General features: G+C 43.1%; 1 protein-coding gene across 1 annotated transcript; it reads left to right on the top strand.

The window, feature by feature from the left end:
* The first annotated feature begins 1,120 nt into the window (after nucleotides 1-1,120).
* On the top strand, nucleotides 1,121-22,746 carry LOC120031680 (tubulin-specific chaperone cofactor E-like protein). The gene is made up of 8 exons (XM_038977475.1): nucleotides 1,121-1,180; nucleotides 14,288-14,441; nucleotides 15,350-15,489; nucleotides 15,932-16,113; nucleotides 16,605-16,867; nucleotides 17,391-17,517; nucleotides 17,903-18,019; nucleotides 22,239-22,746. Exons 2-8 carry the CDS (start codon nucleotides 14,300-14,302, stop codon nucleotides 22,594-22,596), a joined length of 1,329 nt encoding a protein of 442 aa, XP_038833403.1. The 5' UTR covers nucleotides 1,121-1,180; nucleotides 14,288-14,299; the 3' UTR covers nucleotides 22,597-22,746.
* Nucleotides 22,747-24,160: the final 1,414 nt, after the last annotated feature.

The raw sequence follows: 24,160 nt of genomic DNA, 5'->3' as shown, positions 1-24,160 counted from the left end.
TGCCAGTGTTTGTCTATCGAGATTGAATGGCTGTTTGCTCAATTGTATACACCTGTCAGCAACGGGTGTGGCTAAAATAGCCATATCCACTGATTTGAAGGGCTGTCCACATACTTCTGTATATATAGTGTATCTGTATTTCCAGTAATGTGAAATCCATAGTTTAGGGCCTAATGAATTTATTTAAATTGACTGATTTCCTTATATGAACTGTAACTCAGTAAAAGCTTTGAAAGTGTTGCATGTTGCGTTTATATTTTTGTTCAGTGTTCATATTGCACCATACAAAATTATCTGTACATTGTGTCGCAGTTAAAGCTGGTCCATTCTACTCAGGAGCACTTCTATTTTCCAGATCCACAGAGTTTACTACCAGAGGAGCGTCGCTGCTCATTTATGGGCCTAGAGAGTGATGGGCCTAGAGAGTGGCCCATCAACTTCATATTGGACATACACATTGCACCGTACAAAAGTATCTGTGGATTTGGAAACTATAATTGACTCACCTTTTACTGCGACACAACGTACAGATCATTTTGTATGGTGCAATATGTATGTCCAATATAAAAAAACATTTGGGGTTACCAAGATTTTATTTATATATATATATATATATATATATATATATATATATATATATATATATATATATATATAGTTAACTTTTATTGTAATTGCCATTACAGTCAATGGGTGAAAAGTAGGTGAAAAACATAGTTGTGATATCAGGGTGTCCACAACAGAGGACATTTCTTGATAAGCTCTTATGTCAAGGTCACACCCCAACACGTGATATTATTGAAAACGCCAGAGTGTCCTCTCAAAGGGACAGCAGGACAGTGGCTCATATGGCCTCAGAGATATGGAACAAGAACTGATTTTCACTAGGGATGACAAAAATGAATTGCTGTGTCTCAGGAGGAAAAATGACATGAGTACACAACAGTATATCGTATAGAAATTCTTTAAATCATTCTTTGTATGGGAACTAGCATAAAATATATAGATAATTTAGCAAATTTTCGCCCTAATTATTCATTTACAAAGTATACCGGACGTGACTTTTATTCTGAAGGAATAGAAGAAAAAATCCGTGACCCGGAAGTACTTATTTATTCTTGCGTGCTTCACAGCGGTTTGAACAACAATAACAACCATTCGAAGGAAGCGACAGAGGAAGGTAAGGAATGTTTTCTCAATGCATTTTCGAAAGAGATGTGGTCCAATTGTACGATTATTATTGTTATGCACCATTGATTGAGGTGCAATATATGCCCTAAGTACATACGCATTTCTTTACCCGTCCAAGTAGCTACTGTTTTGGGAACATGATTCTCAATTTTTAAAAATGGTGTTCGCACAGTATCAAAAAACAACCAACCAGTACAGAATACAAACACGGATACATTATGCCATTGTTTATAGCTATGTAACAATGATGTCGCATTGCCCATCCATATAATACTTGTTCTATCGTAGATTGCCTTCTACATTGAAGAGGCTATAATATGGACACACCTGGTGCCCAAATTTACAAATTGATGACGTTTGTTGCACAGCGAGAGTCGAGTGGAGACGAACAGATTCGGTTCAGTCAGTCTTGATGATGAGCCCTTTCCAGTGATCTAGTTTATGGCCGTGTTCGGATTAAAGCGACTGCCAACTGACCGATCTATTATTATCAATTATACTTACACATTGACTTTAAAATCCTGGTTCACAGTTACCAAGCTATCCACAACTCTGGAACCAAGTAAATGTCTGAACTCATCCTACCCCATGGGCACCCCACACGCACCCTTTGCCACTCCATCTACCTTCAGCAGGCCAACAGCAGTCTAAAAACTATGGGCGACAGGGATTTAGGTTGTGCTGCTCCTCGGCTGTGGAACACACTTTCAGTCACTGTCAGGGCCAGGGTTGCCATGTCAAGCTAAAATGTGAAGCCCAATGACCCCTGAACCTGCCCACAAGGCCTGAAAACTAGCCCAGTTTTTTTGTTGCAGCAAGAGAGTTGCCACATTTACCCATGAAACCCCTTTTCCATAAAGTTATCGTGTGAATTTAGGGTATATTGACGTCATTTTTAACAAGGTAGGCTAAGAAGCTAAATTCGTTTTTTCTTTAAAATAATAATTCTTGCTAGTTTAAGAATATGCCACAGGAGAAAATATAATTTGTCCTCATTAAACTTGCCAGATCATTTTCCATCAAATGTAGCCAATTATTTAATGTAATTTTCATTGTGGACTTTTCCCCCATAACAGAAGCATGCGAGCGAGTTCCGTAACTTCCATTTCAAATGTCCACTCTCGCAGCGCTCCAGACCCTGGAACTGAGCATGAGTAAAACCCCTTTGATTGATATGGTAATCCATAAGAATAGTCAACATTAGAATGAAGTTTACTTTAAACCTCCTCTGAGCGAATTCATCTAAAGAGCTCTAGTGCGCCTAAAGTCCTCATTGAATGCTTTGTCCCTGTTATATTAGTTCTAGCAGTTCTAGCGCATTAATATGTTTTATGGAAAGAGGGTGTCTCCATAATGACCAATCTAAATAGCCTACCTACAACTGGTAAAAAGTCTCCGTGACTCAGTTGCCTCTGCTGCAACAATCTCTCAACCAGTGTTCTCAATGCAACTTAACCCTCCCCAACATTCACTCACTAACTCAGTAACAGCCTACTCGCTGCCTGATAGTCAGCAGCAGGTTACGATGAAATATATATCTAAGAGAAATGCCATGGTGGCTTCGGTGCAATTTAGAAGTAGTCCAAAAACCTGCCACCTGCGACCAATACATTTTCACCTGCGACATCGTTCTGAAAGTAGGCCTAATTTTTCAGGAAAAGTGCGAACATGGCAACCCTGGTCAGGCTGCAGAGTCTCTGGTCTTGTTTAATCCTTATTAAGGCACAGCTAAAGACTGAGCTGTTCAGTAAAGCTTTCAAGGGCCTATGTCAATTCTGTTCTCCTGTCCATCAGATCTGACGACAGCTTTGATTGTTGTCTGCTTAAGATGTTCTGTGTTTTGGATAGTTTAAATTATTTTTATAAAATGTTTTATTTTCTTCAGCACCTTGGGTGTATGAAAGTGCTTTACAAATTAAATGAATTATTATTATTATTATCTACAAATCACCTTTCATCATAAATATCGACTCATTATTATTTGTCGGTCACAATTTACCCATGATACATTGCGGTTTTGATCCTCTCGAACATAGCCTATGCTTGTGTGGCCCACGGTTCCGGTATAGAATCACGTTTTCGACTGCTCATACAGTTCTGCTTCAGTACTGCAGTTTAAATGACGCCCGAACCAGAAAGACAATTTCCATTGACGGACACATAGACATTTTAAAATCTGACTTCTCTAAGACTCTTAAGTCGTCACCTTTTGTGCGCAAAACATGAATTGAATTATTCAAATGATTGTAGCAGAGATCCCAAAAAAATGTAATCACTCACAGCCAAAGATATTAACATTTTATATTAATCCAATGTCTGCCATGTTTTTGGATGACATAAAGATGTTGTCGCTGCTCGTGCTGCTCCCTGTGCGCCCGGTCCATGCTATCCGGGATCCTTTGCACATCCCTACACCATTTAAGTTAAAATGTAAAATAGTTAAGGTTCGGTTAGGGTTATAGAAACTTAATCGAGAATTAGAAATTTGTCTGCCGAAGTTGGGAATTGTGAGTGTTCAGATTCATTCTGTATGAGTAATTGTTTTTTACGAAAATGTAACATAGTTGTACTTTTTCAGCTCCATCTAATGGTTGTGTCAGGGACAACAGTTGTTGACAACTGTAGCATTGCAGCAAAGCCTACAATTTTTTGATTCCTCATCAATCCACGTGGATTTAACTGTTTTTACAGTCATTTTCTTAATGGCTGCATGCTTATTAGTAACTGGAATAAGCAATTTCACAAATGTGTCAAGTGCTGCATCTGGTTGCTCCTCATTATTATTATTATTATTAAAAATCACTACAATAAATGTGCTTTAGCCGTCAGCCAGGCCTGATATTGGCTATACTATCTAGCTACTTTCCTTATTGCGGGAGCGAAGGATACTGAGCACCATGTTGTTTTGTTGCCGGTGTGGTGAAACCCATGATTTGTCAGTACAGATGGTTTGTTTGTCTATCAACAATGACAAGTCACCTTGGTCTGATAACTTGGATGGAAAATTACTGAGGATGACAGCATACGATGTTGCCACTCTTATTTGCCATCTCTTCAATCTAGGCCTACAAGATGGAAAATTACTGAGGATGACAGGCCCTCAGGCCTGAAGGGAAGCAAAAGTAATTCCGCTACCCAGGAATAGCAAAGCACCCTTTACTGACTCAAATAGCCAGCCAATCAGCCTGTTACCAACCCTTAGATACAATTCAATTTCACAGTTAACCCTTTTAACACCAGATTTTCACCACGCTTATAGGGAAGGGCATTCAAAATGTACGGCACTTACACAAATGACTGATGATTGGCTGACAGAAATTGATAATACAAATATTGTGGGGGCTGTTTTGTTAGACTTCAGTGCAGCTTTACATCCCCTGCTATATTGTAGATCGAAAGTTACTTGTCTAACATAACACAGAGGGTGTTCTTTATTGGAAGCATCTCCAACACAATCCAGGTGGACAGGCATTCCCCAGGGCAGCTTTCTAGGGCCCTTACTTTTTAAATATCTTTACTAATGATCTGCCACTGGCTCTGAGTAAAGCCTGTGTGCCTATATATTAGAGGTCAACATCGACATCGATTATTTATTTATATATATATAAATAATCGATGTTGAAAAATCATAATCTGTTGACCTCTAATATATATATATATATATATATATATATATATGTATATATGTATGTATATATGTATATATATGTATGTGTATGTAATAATGACAATTACAACAATACTGAATTAACACTTATTTTAACTTATTATAATACATAAATGAAAATCAATTTAGTCTCAAATAAAAAATGAAACATGTTCAATTTGGTTTAAATAATGCAAAAACACAGCATTGGAGAAGAAAGTAAAAGGGCAATATGTGCCATGTAAAAAAGCTAACGTTTAAGTTCCTTGCTCAGAACATGAGAACATATGAAAGCTGGTGGTTCCTTTTAACATGAGTCTTCAAAATTCCCAGTTAAGAAGTTTTAGGTTGTAGTTATTATAGGACTATTTCTCTCTATATGATTTGTATTTCATATACCTTTGACAATTGGATGTTCTTATAGGCACTATAGTATTGCCAGCCTAATCTCGGGAGTTGATAGGCTTGAAGTCATAAACAGTGCTTTGCTTCAAGCATTGTGAAGAGCTGCTGGCAAACGCAGGAAAGTGCTGTTTGAATGAATGCTTACGAGCCTGCTGCTGCCTCCCACCTCTCAGTCAGACTGCTCTATGAAATATAAAATCATAGACTAAATTATAATATAATAAACACACAGAAATACCAGCCTTAGGTCATTAATATGGTCAAATCCGGAAACTATAATTTCGAAAACAAAGCGTTTATTCTTTAAGTGAAATACGGAACCGTTACGTATTTTATCGAACGGTGGCATCCATAACTAAATATACTTGTGTATTGATTTTAAGAAAGGCATTGATGTTTATGGTTAGGTACATTGTTGCAACGACAGTGCTTTTTTTTGCGAATGCGCTTGTTAAATCATCACCCGTTTGGTGAAGTAGGCTGTGATTCGATGATAAATTAACAGGCACCGCATTGATTATTTGCAACCAGGACAGCTAGTAACATCATCAACCATGTGTAGTTAACTAGTGATTATGTGAAGATTGATTGTTTTTTTATAAGATAAGTTTAATGCTAGCTAGCATCTTACCTTGGCTTCTTGCTGCACTCGCGTAACAGGTGGTCAGCCTGCCACTCAGTCTTCTCGTGGAGTGCAATGTAATCGGCCATAATCGGCATCCAAAAATGCATATTACCGATTGTTATGAAAACTTGAAATCGGCCCTAATTAATCGGCCATGCCGATTAATTGGTCGACCTCTACTATGTATGCTGATGACTCAACACTATACACGTCAGCTACCACAACAAGTGAAATCACTGTAACACTTAACAAAGAGCTGCAGTCCGTTTCAGAATGGGTGGGAAAAAAATAAGTTAGTCCTGAGTATTTCAAAACATAAAAGCATTGTATTTGGGACAAATCATTCACCAAACCCTAAACCTCAACTAAAGTATTGTAATGAATAATGTGGAAATTGAGCAAGTTGCAATATGGTCAAAACATATTGATGCAACAGTAACTAAAGATGTGGAGAGGTCTGTCTATAATAAAGAAATGCTCTGCCTTCTTAAAAACACTATCAACAAGGCAGGTCCTACATGTCCAAGTTGTCGCACCTGGACCTGGACTACTGTGCAGTCGTGTGGTCAGGTACCACAAAGAGGGACTTAGGAACATTTAGATTAGCCCCGAACAGGGCAGCACGGCTGGCCCTTAAATGTTCACAGAGAATATGCATGTCAATTTCTCCTGGCTCAAAGTAGAGGAGTGATTGACTTCATCACTACTTGTATTTGTGAGAAGGGCTGACGTATTGAAATGTTTTATTTAAAAAAAAAAAATTAAAAAAAACTTTATTTAACTAGGCAAGCCAGTTAAGAACAATTTCTTATTTACAATGATGCCTTACTGAAGAACAGTGGTTTTACTGCCTTGTTCAGGGGTAGAATGACAAATTTTTACCTTGTCAGCTCGGGGATTTGATCCAGCAACCTTTCGGTTACTGGCCCAACGCTCTAACCACTAGGCTACCTGCTGCTATTTTATTAGCTACCTGAATGCACCCAGCTGTCTGTTTGAACTACTAGTGTACAGCTCAGACACCCATGCATACAACACAAGACATGCCACCAGAGGTCTCTTCACAGTCCCCAAGTCCAGAACAGACTATGGGAGGCGCACAGTACTACATAGAGCCATGACTACTCTATTCCACATCTAGGAACTCATGCAAGCTGTAAAATCTGATAAAAGAACAGATAAAAATATACCATATGGAACAGCGGGGACTGTGAAGAGACACACATGGCACAGACACACGATAACACACCCAGTATACACACACGTACACATGGATTTTAGTTTATATAATCATTTTGATTGAAAATGTATTTATTTAGTTCAGTTTTTATAATAAAAACAGCCTGTGGTTATTTGCTATTGGATTGGCAGAATGACACAACTACTAACACATTAGCCTACAGCTGGCCTGAGCATAACTTTTTTGAATGCACTTTAATTATCCGATGGCGAGGTGAAGCCTGCGCCCAAAGCACTGCAGGCGGGTCCAGTTCTTCAAGCGCAATGCTTTTATCATGTTGCTCCCGCTGTCACTTGTCATGCACACCTGTCGGTCTTCGCTCATCTTCCACGATACCAGAGAGTCTTTGAGACCCTGGGCTATTACTTCACCCGTATGATCATTGGGGAAGTAAGATGTGTGGATGCAGACATTTTTGCAATTTCCAGTCTTCATTTAAGTAGTGGACTGTCAAACTTAGGTATGGCTCTGACGTTCTGCTCGACCATAGATCGGCTGTGGTGGAAAAATAAGAAACACTAGCCAGCTTCTCTGCGACTTTTTCGCAGGTAGCAGTGTATAATCGAGGCAGGGCTTCTTCCGTAAAGTACTTGCGGCTTGGCAACTGAAATTTGTGGTCAACTGTACCTAGCAGCTTTTTAAAGCCTGGCTTTTGTACTGTAAAGATTGGGACCATATCTTTCGCTATGTAATAGGTCACTGCATCTGTTATCTCCTTCCACCTCGAACTTTTCTTGTCATAAGGGATTACGTTTGAAAAGGATGCGGCTGTGGTAGTTTGTCTTTAAGGAGACGTTTTGGGAATCGGGCGACTGGAATCGGCGTTGCGTAGTCACACGCGTTCCTCCCATTCCACCGCGTGTTTCAGTTGCAGGTGATGGAAGAGGTTGGCTGTGCTGCTGCTTTTCGTAGCAATTGTCTTTCGACACATTTTGCACAGGACATTCGTTTGCTGAACATCAGACCTCGTAAACCCGAACCACTTCCATATTACTGAAAAAAGATTGCTGCCCTTTTTGGGGATGATTTCATCCTCACAAGAGGCTGAGCTGGCTTCCTCACTTTCCATTTTGGTGAAACTCTTACCGCCGCTACACTTCTCCGCCGTGGTTACAATTTGTGAAAGGCTGTCTAGGGTTGTGATTGGTGGATTGTCACGCCCTGGCCATAGAGAGGCTTTTATTCTCTATTTTGGGTAGGCCAGGGTGTGACTAGGGTGGGCATTCTAGTTTCTTTATTTCTATGTTTTCTATTTCTTTGTGTTTGGCCGGGTGTGGTTCTCAATCAGAGGCAGCTGTCTATCGTTGTCTCTGATTGAGAATCATACTTAGGTAGCCTTTTTCCCACCTGGGTTTGTGGGTAGTTTTCTGTTTAGTTTGGTTACCTTACAGAACTGTTTGTTTGTCTCTTGGTTATTTTTGTTCGTTGTGTTCTGAGTTAAATAAAAAATCATTAACACGTACCACGCTGCGCTTTGGTCCTCTCCTCATTCTTCATCAGACGAGCGTTACATGGACAACACGTGCACAGAGGTTATCATGCAATTGGGACATGATTTGACATTGGGCTGACAGAGAAGAGACAGTGAGATGCTGCATTTGTAAAACGTTACAACAGAACCTCGATTCTTGCGATACAGGCATTTTCCATATCGCGCTAAAATATAAACTTGAATATAATGAAAAAACTTGATATATCACCCAGCCCTGGTCAGCATGATACAGTGGAGTGTGAAAAGGGTATTGTGAGTTCAGATGGGTCCAGGCCAGAGAATCAGTTTGCAGACAGACAGAATTTAACCCAACCAGATAGTGAAACCGATCAGTCTGATAATTTAGGAAGCACTGTAAGAATCAGACCTCTGTGTCCTTACAGCAGAGGTGACAGTTCTCTATCTCCAGACCTGGAGAGCCACTGAGTATGCACACTTTTGTTCCAGCCCAGAAGAAACACACCAGGCCCTGATTCAACTAATTGTGGTTCAGAGTCAGACTGAAGACCATGATTCGTTGTTCATTTGAAATTGAAACAGTGCTGGGCTGTCACTAAAGCCTACGCACCCAGTAGCACTCCATGACAGTTGGAGTTGGAGAGAGTGCATGGGCTTTTCTTTTGCCACACCAAATAGACTGTTGGGCAAACTTTATGCAGGTCAAGTGAAATCCTGTTCGACTCTAGTTTGATATGTTGAGGAACATTAGAGTAGAGTGAATCGTTGTTACTTCATTGAAATAGGTCATTCTATTAAATGGTTGCTTAATTGAGATCATGTCACAATGTGGAAGGATAATTGGGTCACTCTTTTAGCTCATGTAACACAGGCCCTCTTTTTTGTTCTCGTCCAGCTGGCCTGAGAGAGAGAGAGACAGCACCTCCTCACCACACTACAGCACAGGGCTGGCTGTCTGTGGTCCACACCAACTTTGACCCCTAGAGTGGCCATATTTTTAAGTCTCCGCTAACCTCAAATCAATGTGTTGTAGCATGAACAAGATTTGGCTTGTTAGCATGTAGGCTAGCAGCAGACAAGTCAGCAGAAAAGACATGTAACTAAAGCTATGTGCTTTAACATATTTACAAATACTTATAAACAAATAATAAACATATTTACAAATAATATTTGTCACATGCGCCGAATACAACAGGGCCAGTGAACACCTTACAGTGAAATGCTTACTTACACGCCCTTAACCAACAATGCAGTTTTAAGAAAAATAAGTGTTAAGTATAAAATGGATAAGTAACAAATAATTAAAGAGCAGAAGTAAAATAACATTAACGAGGCAATATACAGGGGGTACCGGTACAGAGTCAATGTGCGGGGGCACCAGTTAGTCGAGGTAATTGAGGTATTATGTACATGTAGGTAGAGTTTTATTTATTTTTTATTTATTTTTATTTCACCTTTATTTAACCAGGTAGGCAAATTGAGAACACGTTCTCATTTACAATTGCGACCTGGCCAAGATAAAGCAAAGCAGTTCGACACATACAACAACACATAGTTACACATGGAGTAAAACAAACATACAGTCAATAATACAGTGAAAAATAAGTATATATACAATGTGAGCAAGTGAGGTGAGATAAGGGAGGTGAAGGCAAACAAAATATATATATAAATAAATAAAAATATAAAAAAGGCCAAGGTGGCGAAGTAAATACAATATAGCAAGTAAAAAAAAACACTGGAATGGTTGGTTTGCAGTGGAAGAAAGTGTAAAGTAGAGATAGAAATAATGGGGTGCAAAGGAGCAAAATAAATAAATAAATACAGTAGGTAAAGAGGTAGTTGTTTGGGCTAAATTATAGATGGGCTATGTACAGGTGCAGTAATCTATGAGCTGCTCTGACAGCTGGTGCTTAAAGCTAGTGAGGGAGATAAGTGTTTCCAGTTTCAGAGATTTTTGTAGTTCGTTCCAGTCATTAGCAGCAGAGAACTGGAAGGAGAGGCGGCCAAAGGAAGAATTGGTTTTGGGGGTGACCAGAGAGATATACCTGCTGGAGCGCGTGCTACAGGTAGGTGCTGCTATGGTGACCAGCGAGCTGAGATAAGGGGGAACTTTACCTAGCAGGGTCTTGTAGATGACCTGGAGCCAGTGGGTTTGGCGACGAGTATGAAGCGAGGGCCAGCCAACGAGAGTGTACAGGTCGCAGTGGTGGGTAGTATATGGGGCTTTGGTGACAAAACGGATGGCACTGTGATAGACTGCATCCAATTTATTGAGTAGGGTTTTGGAGGCTATTTTGTAAATGACATCACCGAAGTCGAGGATTGGTAGGATGGTCAGTTTTACAAGGGTATGTTTGGCAGCATGAGTGAAGGATGCTTTGTTGCGGAATAGGAAGCCAATTCTAGATTTAACTTTGGATTGGAGATGTTTGATGTGAGTCTGGAAGGAGAGTTTACAGTCTAACCAGACACCTAGGTATTTGTAGTTGTCCACATATTCTAAGTCAGAGCCGTCCAGAGTAGTGATGTTGGACAGGCGGGCAGGTGCAGGCAGCGATCGGTTGAAGAGCATGCATTTAGTTTTACTTGTATTTAAGAGCAATTGGAGGCCACGGAAGGAGAGTTGTATGGCATTGAAGCTTGCCTGGAGGGTTGTTAACAGTGTCAAAAGAAGGGCCAGAAGTATACAGAATAGTGTCGTCTGCGTAGAGGTGGATCAGAGAATCACCAGCAGCAAGAGCGACATCATTGATGTATACAGAGAAGAGAGTCGGTCCAAGAATTGAACCCTGTGGCACCCCCATAGAGACTGCCAGAGGCCCGGACAACAGACCCTCCGATTTGACACACTGAACTCGATCAGAGAAGTAGTTGGTGAACCAGGCGAGGCAATCATTAGAGAAACCAAGGCTGTCGAGTCTGCCGATGAGGATGTGGTGATTGACAGAGTCAAAAGCCTTGGCCAGGTCAATGAATACGGCTGCACAGTATTGTTTCCTATCGATGGCGGTTAAGATATCGTTTATGACCTTGAGCGTGGCTGAGGTGCACCCATGACCAGCTCTGAAACCAGATTGCATAGCGGAGAAGGTATGGTGGGATTCGAAATGGTCGGTAATCTGTTTGTTGACTTGGCTTTCGAAGACCTTAGAAAGGCAGGGTAGGATAGATATAGGTCTGTAGCTGTTAGGGTCAAGAGTGTCCCCCCCTTTGAAGAGGGGGATAACCGCAGCTGCTTTCCAATCTTTGGGAATCTCAGATGACACGAAAGAGAGGTTGAAAAGGCTAGTAATAGGGGTGGCAACAATTTCAGCAGATAGTTTTAGAAAGAAAGGGTCCAGATTATCTAGCCCGGCTGATTTGTAAGGGTCCAGATTTTGCAGCTCTTTCAGAACATCAGCTGACTGTATTTGGGAGAAAGAGAAATGGGGAAGGCTTGGGCGAGTAGCAGAGGGGAGGGCAGTGCTGTTGACCGGGGTAGGGGTAGCCAGGTGGAAAGCATGGCCAGCCGTAGAAAAATGCTTATTGAAATTCTCAATTATAGTGGATTTGTCGGTGGTGACAGTGTTTCCTATCTTCAGTGCAGTTGGAAGCTGGGAGGAGGTGTTCTTATTCTCCATGGACTTTACAGTGTCCCAGGACTTTTTTGAATTTGTGTTGCAGGAAGCAAATTTCTGCTTGAAAAAGCTAGCCTTGGCTTTTCTAACTGCCTGTGTATATTGGTTTCTAGCTTCCCTGAAAAGTTGCATATCACGGGGGCTGTTCGATGCTAATGCAGAACGCCATAGGATGTTTTTCTGTTGGTTAAGGGCAGTCAGGTCAGGAGAGAACCAAGGGCTATATCTGTTCCTGGTTCTAAATTTCTTGAATGGGGCATGCTTATTCAAGATGGTGAGGAAGGCATTTTAAAAAAAATATCCAGGCATCCTCTACTGACGGGATGAGATCAATATCCTTCCAGGATACCTCGGCCAGGTCGATTAGAAAGGCCTGCTCGCTGAAGTGTTTCAGGGAGCGTTTGACAGTGATGAGTGGAGGTCGTTTGACCGCTGACCCATTACGGATGCAGGCAATGAGGCAGTGATCGCTGAGATCTTGGTTGAAAACAGCAGAGGTGTATTTGGAGGGCAAGTTGGTTAGGATGATATCTATGAGGGTACCCGTGTTTACGGAATTGGGGTGGTACCTGGTAGGTTCATTGATAATTTGTGTGAGATTGAGGGCATCAAGCTTAGATTGTAGGATGGCTGGGGTGTTAAGCATGTTCCAATTTAGGTCGCCTAGCAGCACGAGCTCTGAAGATAGATGGGGGGCAATCAGTTCACATATGGTGTCCAGAGCACAGCTGGGGGCAGAGGGTGGTCTATAGCAGGCGGCAACGGTGAGAGACTTGTTTTTAGAGAGGTGGATTTTTAAAAGTAGAAGTTCAAATTGTTTGGGAACAGACCTGGATAGTAAAACAGAACTCTGCAGGCAATCTTTGCAGTAGATTGCAACACCGCCCCCAACACCGCCAACACCGAGTTAAAGTGACTATGCATAGATAATAAACAGAGAGAAGCAGCATTGTAAAATAAGTGGGGGGGGGGGGGGGCAATGCAAATAGTCTGGGTAGCCATTTTATTAGCTGTTCATGTCTGTTATGCTGTTTAGAAGCCTTTTGGACCTCGACTTGGTGCTCCGGTACCGCTTGCCGTGTGGAAGTAGAGAGAACAGTCTATGACTAGGGTGGCTGGAGGCCTTCCTCTGACACTGCCTGGTATAAAGGTCCTGGATGGCAGGAAGCTTGGCTCCAGTGATGTACTGGGCTGTACGCACTACCATCTGTAGTGCTTTCTGGGATAATGGTGCTGATGTGGCTTCATGGCTACAGACGTGAGTGATACGGGTCTGTAGTCATTTAGGCAGGTTACCTTAGTGTTCTTGGACACAGGGATTATGGTGGTCTGGTATTACAGACTCAGTCAGGGACAGGTTGAAAATGTCAGTAAATACACTTGCCAGTTGGTCACGCATGCTTGGAGTACACGTCCTGGTAATCTGTCTGGCCCAGCAGCCTTGTGAATGTTGACCTGTTTAAAGGTCTTACTCACATTGGCAACGGAGAGCGTGATCACTTAGTCGTTCGGAACTGCTGATGCTCTCATGCATGTTTCAGTGTTGCTTGCCTCGAAGCAATTTTGCTTGTCTGGTATGCTCATGTCACTGGGCAGCTTGCGGCTGTGCTTCCCTTTGTAGTCTGTAATAGTTTGCAAGCCCTTCCACATCCAACGAGCGTCAAAGCCGATATAATAGGATTCAATCTTAGTGCTGTATTGACGCTTTGCCTGTTTGATGGTTCATCGAAGGGCATAGCAGGATTTCTTATAACCTTCCGGGTTAGAGTACCGCTCTTTGAATGCGGCAGCTCTTTAGCTCAGTGCGGATGTTGCCCGTAATCTATGGCTTCTGGTTGGGGTATGTACGTACAGTCACTATGGGGGCGATGTCATCAATGCACTTATTGATGAAGCCAGTGACTGATGTGGTGTACTCCTCAATGCCATTGGGAGAATCCCAGAATATATTCCAGTCTGTGCTAGCAAAACAGTCCTGTAGTTTAGCATGAGCTTCATCTGACCACTTTTTTTTATTTTTCCTGTTTTTATACACCTGTTGTATTCGGAGCATGTGACAAATACTATTTGATTTGAAGTATGTCTTCCATTCATTTCTCTCTCGCATCAGACAGCTGGGTCCATGGAGTCCTCTGATGAAGAGGCGCTGCGCACCTTCGTCCAGGTGGTCAGTGAGAAGTACAACCCAGAGAATTTCCCATACTGCCGTGGGAACGGCATGGGCGTCGTAGTGCTTTCCAGTCCACAGGGGTCGCCCATTAAAGGTGAGAGGTCAAGGCGCTATATCTTATGCTGCCTTCAAATGCTCATCAGAAGTGGGAATTACGAGGTTCCGATTGGGCAACAACCACTTGACGGCCCTCCCAAGTTGGATTTCCGAGTGGGAATGTTGGAGATAATTTTACCTGAGTTGTTGACGTATTGTCACTGACCTTTCAGCTTTTCAATCAAAAGGTGATGAAGCAAATACATTTTTGACATTGTCAAACTTGTCATTATGGATAATGTAGCTAGTTTGACTCTATTGTCAACGTTAAGTAAGCTAATTAACTCTATCATTAGCAACGTTAGCTAGCTCATCTACATAGATTTAATCTCATTGGATGAGGAATTATTCCGACACAATCATGTCGTATTTACTACTTCATAACTGGGAGGTTTCCCAGTTCCGACGACCATTTGAAGGCAGTGATTGAGTAATAACTTCGTGGTTAGGTGGCCAATGCATATTTTCTCTCTTGCATTTGTTTCGCTCCCTGCTAAACTGTGTTGGTGCATTGAAGATGATTTATAGGCTGATGAACATGTCTGAAAAAGTTGTTATTCCTCAAAGCAGAAGAGTCAAGGGCCACACTACAACCTACTTACCTTTTTTCTCAGAAAAACATAATTAAGAGGTAAGAACTCTATGTAGGCCTACTCATATGCATTATACAAGGTAATCACACAAGTTATCATCTTCTAGTTACCCAGGAATACTGCATGTAGGCCTACTTGTATCCCTTATATATGTCATTCACTCATGCCTTCGCTTATCCCCAAGGACACTGCCTATGTAGTGATGTAAATGAGTAATAACAAAAAGTGATGCCAGGCTTTTGTCCATCATGTATTGGGAATGTGATTCAATAAAGAACAATTATTCACTAGAAAGATTGTTGTCTCTCTCCAGATCGTCTGAATCTGCCGAGTGTGCTGGTCCTGGACGGCTGTGGCATCAGTAAAGCTGGGGACGAAGCTGAGGTGGCCACCTTTTGTGCCCATGTGGTGGAGCTGGACCTGTCCCACAACCAGCTACAAGACTGGGGGGAGGTGGGTACTGTAGTTCTCCTCATCCTCCTCAGCCTGGTTGTCATGTTATGCACTATTCATTTATCAGCAGCTAGCTATTAGCAGGAAGGCTGGCACTACAGAGTGTTTTGCCTTATTTTCTACACATCTAGGGTGTTGTTTTTTTAAAGTCCAATAGCTGGTTATTTTGTCATGTCCAGCATCTCCTGGCTAGCATGAAATAATCATGTAACAATGCTAAAAGAAACGGACTGTATCCACTAGCGGCTACCTACCACGTCGCCCAGAGACATCATTCAACAAACAAATTCAACAAACAAGACCTTCATCTGTCAGTCAGTTCCAATTGCGCCAATCTATCTTTGGGTTGCCAGATATGCAGCATTGTGTATACTATCTACAATTGGGTTGCCAGTACAGTCAGTAAGTGTGATGGCTCCAATCTGTTTTTTTGGGTTGCGAGATCTGCACGATTGTGTCTAACATCCCCAACCTGGACTTCCTTAACCTGAGTATGAACCCTCTGAGTGGGATTGAGCTGGAGCCAGGCCTGGCTGAGGTGTTCTTCCGAGTCCGCCGCCTGGTTCTCATCAACACCCGTGTCACTTGGGACACGGTACACACACTCACACGCCAGACCCCTGAGTAAGTCATGACAGACACTGGACTGCGAATCACATGGCACGTGAATACATGAATGTGTGTGTTTTGTATTTCAATATTTATTTGTATTTGTCTATGTGTTTTGTGTGTTTTTGCCATTATACCTTTGACCTTCTCAAGTTCAGGCTTGTCCAGGCATGTATTATATTTATTTGTATCCATATTTAACATGTATTTCAATGCCGTATACAGGGAGGTGCGTAGTCCATTTTGGGTTTAAGGCATGTATTATATTTCCGTGTATCATGTTCAGGGCATGTTCAGGTATGTCCTGGATACTGTAGTTCCATGTATCTCGTAACTCTGGGGATCAGCTTCCCTTTCCCCAATCCTAACCTTAACCATTATTGTGGAAAATGTGAAATTGACCAAAGATCAGCATCTATCACCCTACTCATATCTCATACTTTGTATTTCGATTCCATTTACACATGGCTACCTCTTTTTGATGCTTATACTATCGCCCCCTGTAGGTTAGAGGAGCTCTTCCTTTGTCTGAACGAGTACGACCAAGTGGCCGAATCCCCGGTTCCCTGCCCCTCCCTGCGCCTGCTTCAGATCACAGACAACCAGCTACAGGAGTGGGACGAGGTGCGTAAGTTTGGGCCCATGTACCCGGGCCTGCAAAACCTGGTGTTGTCCAACAACAAACTGGGCTCTGTGGAGGAGGACACACCTCAGGACACACTGCAGCGCCTGTTTCCTAACCTGCGCAGCATCAACCTCAACAACTCAGGTATACGAAGGGAGGGTCACGCATGCGCACACATACACAAGTATGCTCATACAGCATGATCACATGCACACATGCGTAGCATGAAGATACACCTACGCAAACATACTCGTACACAGCATGATGATTCGCACACACACACAGCATGAGCATACAGACAAATATCCCTCTTTCCTCTACCCAATTATACTCTTTCCATTCACTATTTCTTCCCTTTTGTCCGGTTCTTACTACTCCTCTCCTTCTGTACCTCTCTCTTTCCCCTCTGCCCGGACAGGGAACCCTTTAAAAATCAGTAGGTCTAGTTAGAAGGGCTCAAGTTATTTTACATTCCAATGTATTTTAAATGTACATTTGGCATTTCAAGTCTTCTTTTTTTAATGTACACACACCTCAGAAAAGAGCCTTCTGATGTGAAAATAGATGTATTGTACTACTTCCGTACACCATATTGAATACTGTATCCTGGGATTCCATAGAGAATGAGTACTGATATTTTACAAATCCTAACTCGTGTGTGTTAAAGGGCTGAACCGATGGGAGGACATAGAAAGGCTGAATTTCTTCCCTAAGCTGGAGGAGGTGAGGCTGATGGGGCTTCCCTTACTGCAGCCCTACACAAACAAAGAGAGACGCAGCCTCACCGTGGCACAGTGAGTACACACACACATTTTAGTCATTTAGCAGACGCTCTTGTCCAAAGTGACAGTGCATTAATCTTAAGGTAGCTAGGACAACCACATTGCACAGTCATGGTAAGTAAAACCTTTCCTCAATAAAGCGGCTATCAGCAAAGTCACTGCTAGTAAGAAAAGACAAGTGTTTGTGTTAGTGCAAGAAAGGTGCAAATACAACGGTAGGATGTGATTTTATTTATTTGTTTTTTAATCGGGTCGGGGAGGGCAAGTGCTGTGGGATTATTCAAGATACCTTTTGAAGAGACACACACACACACACACACACACACAATTGAATACACCCCTGTTTGATTTGACACACGTCACACACACTCATACATATTCTTTGTCCTTTTTGCAGGTTGCCGTCTGTGTCTGTGTTGAACGGGAGTGTGGTGACGGAAGGGGAGAGAGAAGACGCTGAGAGGTTCTTCATCAGACACTACCTGGACTTTCCTGAAGAGACGCTGCCTCATAGGTACTGTTGACACACACTAGTTTGTTGAGGTGGAGCTTTGTCAGAGGAACTGTAAAACAGGCGCATACATACGTTTTTCTTCTGATAAGAACAACCTCATGTAAAACTTATCTCTGGTTCATAATAGCAAGAGCCCTCTGAGACACCCACTGTACCTTAACAATGGACGGGAATCACTTTGATTCACTACCTCTCAGCTACCTCCTACCTCTTTTTGCTTATGTTAACTCCCCCCAGTGTTCTTACACACCTAACCTCCTGTAACATATTGTCATCTCAGGATGGGCATTTCGGGGGGGTAGGTTTGGTTTGGGCCCATGCTGGAAAACTGATTGGCCCACGATTTTTGCCAGCCACATTCCACTTAACCTTAGGAGAATGCAAGGGAGGGATTTGCGGGGGAAGAGCGTGTTCCATGACTGGGGGAAAGTAACATTTGAGAGACAATGGCGCCAGTCTCTGCCCACTCAATGACTTCTTTGTGCCTTGGAATACTCAGATCGGAAAACCGATACACAAGGTGGCAGGTAGATTTTTTTTTTTTACCTCCTTCGCTCGATCACCTTAGGGGGGGATTGAGAGGTTGACTCATTTCCGTGTGTAACCGGAGCTGATGTAGCCCAAAACTTGACTCCAAACCGACACAGTGTCTCAGATTAATAAGGGTACTGCAATGGAAGTGTCTCAAAGCCACAAACCATTCTCTTTAGGTCTTCTTTTTCTCTTTGCATTTTAAAAGCAAGGAGAGAGAGAGAAAGCGTTTACTTGCTCTTGGGTCTAAGCCTGTTTCTTTGTGCATGTGTGGGTACACATGTGGACGTGTGTGAACACATGTGGACGTGTGTGAGAGTGTCGGATGCGGTCAGTGAGCACTGGGAAGGACTTAGGCGGCCGGGCTATCCCTGTTTGGCGGTGGTGCTATGAGAGGGGTGGGTAAGGATAGAGGGGAGAGGGAGAAGATTGGGCTTGGGATAAGGAGAGAGAAAGAAAGCAGGGGCTACAGAGAAGGGTAGAAGGGAGAGATGAAGGGGCTTATGGTGTGAAGAGAAGGGTGAGATGCGACGTGGGGTAATTAGTATGAGACAGAGAAGAGGAATTGAGGGCATACCGGGGAAGTGACTAGGCAGCTGAGGTGGATTAAAGAACAGAGAGTGAAGCATGAAACGCCAGAGATCTAGGGTAGTTACAGGGTTAGGTATTAGCCACAAACAGAGGAGGCTGGTGGGAGGAGTTATAGGAGGATGGGCTCATTGTAATGGCTGGAATGGTATTAATGGAACGGAGTCAAACATATGGAAACTGTGTTTGACTCCATTCTGTTTATTCCATTCCAGCCATTACAATGAGCCCGTCCTCCTATAACTTCTCCCACCAGCCTCCCCTGGACCCAATACATTTAGCTGTGTATAGAAACACAGGTATTAAATTAATGGCACCGCTTTTTTCAGGCACCACACTAAGCTAGGACCATTAGAAATTGCATTTAGCATTACCATACCTCACTCTCTCAATATAATTTACAGGGGTACAATATACAAGTTTCCACATTAAATGAGACCTTTGAGTGAATGAAAAATGGGTTTCTCACAGAATGGCACTTTCTGCATTGACTGAGGGGTTAGAGGAGAATTCCCGTGGCGCTTGCTGCTTTAGGCTGAAACCCTGGCTACACACACCCACACTGAAACCCTGGCCAGGTGGGATTTTCAGCGAGGGAAGGGGAAATTGGTTTGATTGGCCCAACTGTTACAGTACCTTTGAAAATAGGCTTTTCTCTGGGATTTTATTTAATCGTTCCTTATCTCTAACTCAGCGTTCCCTCAAGGTGGGTGAGCGCTTTCTCACAGCTGAGAGAGAGATAGAGAGCTCGCTGTGTTTCCCGAACGAGCACACTGTCCCAACTTACCCCCACAGTGTAAGAGAAAGCTGTTTTCTTGGATAGCGGTTAGTCCAAGAATAATAAGATTGTGGGAGCTGTACTGTTATGTTTTGTGTTTTGTGTAGACCTCAGGAAGAGTAGGTGCTGCTTTTGCAACAGCTAATGGGGATCCTAATAAAATTCCAAACTACCATGTGGCCCACAGCCTCCCTTTTTATAGGCCCACAGATCAATTTCCAAATACTTTTTTAAAAAGTGTGTGGTGGGGGAGAACTGTCGGTGTGGTTGTGTATCAGCAGTTTTTCACTTGGTATGTCAGTCACTGACAGTCACTCAATTAGCCCATAGCTGACTTTTATTTTATTTTATTGTAAGTTAGTCTTGCGGCTAGCTATGTAAACTTGTATTAATCATGGTCTAATTAACAACTTTGGGCCCCATTGATTTTGTTAGTCACTCTCCGTAAGATATCATATTAAAAACTGCAAACATTTCTCTCCGCCTAATGGCAAAATTTCAGGAAATTAGCTGTAAGATTGCACATTTTTCTCTCCGTCCCATCGCAAAATGAGTAAAATTGCATGAAATTAGTTAGAGAAAAGACTAGTCTTTTCTCTGCCCAATGGCAAAATGTGTAGATTTGCAGGAAATTAACTCTGAAACTCGAATAAATTTTTCTTACGGCCCCCAAAAATCTAGGGCCGGCTCTGACTGCATGTGTGGGTATAGATATGGGTACACAGTAGGATTGGGTGGTATCCAGATTTTCATGTCGTCATACTGTCCTTCTCTCGCCCTGGGATTTACGGTATTACCAGCTTAGTACACAAGGGGGTGCCGAAAAACCCAGCCAGAAACATAATTGGGCGTCTATTACCAGAATGCTAACAATATTTGAATAAGTAATAGCAAATTTACATAGAGGCTGCTAGCTAAATATGCTAATGAGCGCAAATGAAAATAAACAAATTGCAAAGACAGGCAATCCAGCTCATAAAGTTATGCATACAGCGTATTCGGAAAGTATTCAGACCCATTGACTTTTTCCACATTCTATGTCACAGCCTTATTATAAAATGTATTTTTTTAAATCCCCACATCAAGCTACACGCAATACTCCCAGTCCTGCTGCTGAAAAACATCCCCACAGCATGATGGCTACCACCGTGATTCACCGTAGGGATGGTGCCAGGTTTCCTCCAGATGTGACGCTTGGCATTCAGGCCAAAGAGTTCAATCTTGGTTTCATCAGATTGGAGAATCTTGTTTCTCATGGTCTGAGAGTCCTTTAGGTGCCTTTTGGCAAACTCCAAGTGGGCTGTCATGTGCCTTTTTTTTTACTGAGGAGTGGCTTCCATCTGGCCGCTCTTCCATAAAGGCCTGATTGGTGGAGTGTTGCAGAGATGGTCGTTCTTCTGGAAGTTTCTACCATCTCCACAGAGGAACTGGTGCTCCATCGGGTTCTTGGTCACCTACCTGACCAAGGCTCTTCTCCCCTGATTGCTCTTGCAAGAGTCTTGGTTGTTCCAAACTTCTTCCATTTAAGAATGAAGGAGACCATTTTGTTCTTGGGGACCTTCAATGCTGCAGAAATGTTTTGGTACCCTTCCTCAGATCTGTGCCTCGACACGATCCTGTCTCGGAGCTCTATGGACAATTCCTTTGACCTCATGGCTTAGTTTTTGCTCTGACATGCACTGTCAACTGTGGGACCTTATATAGACGTGATCGTGTGCCTTTACAAATGGTGTCCAATCAATTGAATTTACCACAGGTGGTTTCCAATCAAGTTGTAGAAACATCTCAAGGATGATCAAAGGAAACAGGATGCACCTGAGCTCAATTGCGAGCAAAGGGTCTGAATAATTCAGTAAATAAGTTATTTTTATTTTATAGATTTCTTTCTTAGCAAAATCTACTTTACCTTTTTTTTTTCGCTTTGTCATTGTGGGATATTGTTTGTAGATTGATGAGGATTTTTTTTTAATTAATCCATTTTAGAATAAGGATGTAATGTAACAAAATGTGGAAAAAGTGAAGGGGTCTGAATACTTTCCGAATGTGGGCGGGGGATTGATCCGGTGGCCTACAAAAGTCTCTAATAGGGTGTCATAGCCCCAATTTAAAAAAGTAAGCATTGGCCATTTATTACATCACTTTTTTCACATGGTGGGGGTCAAATTTATTTTAAAATAAAAATTTGGTCACGGGCCAAAAAAGTTTGTGAATCCCTGCCGTAATGTATGCATAAGCGCGCCTGCCAAAACTGACCAATCGCCACTATTCTCTCTACCAAATGACAAATCCTAACCTCCCGTCTATTCTGTCTCGTCTCCACAGGTACCATGTCCTGGTGTCCAAGTACGGACGGCTTGCCCCGCTGGCCGAGGTGGACTTGCGTCCGCGCTGCATGGCCACGCTGGAGGTGCGCTGGGGCGAGCGGACGGAGACTCTAAGCTTGCGGTTGGAGCAGACAGTCGGGGAGCTCAAGAAGGAGCTCAGGGCCCTGGTGGACCTGCCAGCCAACGGCATGCGGCTGTACTACATCGCCCGCGAGCTAGGCTCCGCGCTGGGACCTGAGGAGATGAAGTACGGCAGTCGGGCACTCCACTCGTACATGATCCAAGACGGGGATGAGATCCTGGTGGTGCCCAAGACTAAGAGCCGCACCATCTCGTCCACCTCCTTGGACTCCTAAGAAGAGTGTGTGTGTGTGGAGGACTCAGGACTTATTTATAGACTGAGCAGCTTCTGGACACCAACTGTCTATGCTGTCTTTTATTAAATGTTTTAGATGTTTCTTGGTAAAGCACCTTACTGTATATAAATATATATACACACACACCCATATGACTTACACATGTATGCTACACGCACACTATCACACTGAGGGCTCTATTTTGGGCTTGGTGCGAAGCATTGCTATTGTCAGACGCTGGTGGCACGTCACACCACTGAGATTTTTCCATTGTATTTGGTTTGTCAAAATAGAGCCCAGAATAGTATTTTATCAGAAATATTACTTTTTAAGTAATGTTAGCACAATTAGCATACCCTCCCTCTCTCACCCCAGTCTTAAATCATGTGCTTCAGATATCCCAAGATAACCCCTGAGTCAGAATCACAGGGGGTGGTGCGCTGAGAGAGACGCTTTGAGGATGATAGAGCTTGTGACACACAGAGACCACACGAAACATCACTGACCCCAACTCACTCAGGCGATCTGGCGGAAAGAGACAAGACAAGGCCAAATAGAAGGGGTTGGGTTGGTGGGCAGTTGCTATTAAAGGTGGAAAGAGAGGGGGATCTGGAGAAGGAGGTGCGATCGGGTTGCTGTAGGTCTTCCTGCTGTCTGATTCCACATTACATTTACATTTACATTTAAGTCATTTAGCAGACGCTCTTATCCAGAGCGACTTACAAATTGGTGCATTCACCTTATGATATCCAGTGGAACAACCACTTTACAATAGTGCATCTAACTCTTTTAAGGGGGGGGAGGGGGGGGTTAGAAGGATTACTTTATCCTATCCTAGGTATTCCTTAAAGAGGTGGGGTTTCAGGTGTCTCCGGAAGGTGGTGATTGACTCCGCTGACCTGGCGTCGTGAGGGAGTTTGTTCCACCATTGGGGTGCCAGAGCAGCGAACAGTTTTGACTGGGCTGAGCGGGAACTGTACTTCCTCAGAGGTAGGGAGGCGAGCAGGCCAGAGGTGGATGAACGCAGTGCCCTTGTTTGGGTGTAGGGCCTGATCAGAGCCTGAAGGTACGGAGGTGCCGTTCCCCTCACAGCTCCGTAGGCAAGCACCATGGTCTTGTAGCGGATGCGAGCTTCAACTGGAAGCCAGTGGAGAGAGCGGAGGAGCGGGGTGACGTGAGAGAACTTGGGAAAGTTGAACACCAGACGGGCTGCGGCGTTCTGGATGAGTTGTAGGGGTTTAATGGCACAGGCAGGGAGCCCAGCCAACAGCGAGTTGCAGTAATCCAGACGGGAGATGACAAGTGCCTGGATTAGGACCTGCGCCGCTTCCTGCGTGAGGCAGGGTCGTACTCTGCGAATGTTGTAGAGCATGAACCTACAGGAACGGGTCACCGCCTTGATGTTAGTTGAGAACGACAGGGTGTTGTCCAGGATCACGCCAAGGTTCTTAGCACTCTGGGAGGAGGACACAATGGAGTTGTCAACCGTGATGGCGAGATCATGGAACGGGCAGTCCTTCCCCGGGAGGAAGAGCAGCTCCGTCTTGCCGAGGTTCAGCTTGAG

This window comes from Salvelinus namaycush, chromosome 3 (assembly GCF_016432855.1).
Source record: "Salvelinus namaycush isolate Seneca chromosome 3, SaNama_1.0, whole genome shotgun sequence".
Classification (NCBI taxonomy): Eukaryota; Metazoa; Chordata; class Actinopteri; order Salmoniformes; family Salmonidae; genus Salvelinus; species Salvelinus namaycush.
The sequence above is the reverse complement of the archived record's forward strand: the minus strand, read 5'-3'. Positions and strand labels throughout refer to the sequence as shown.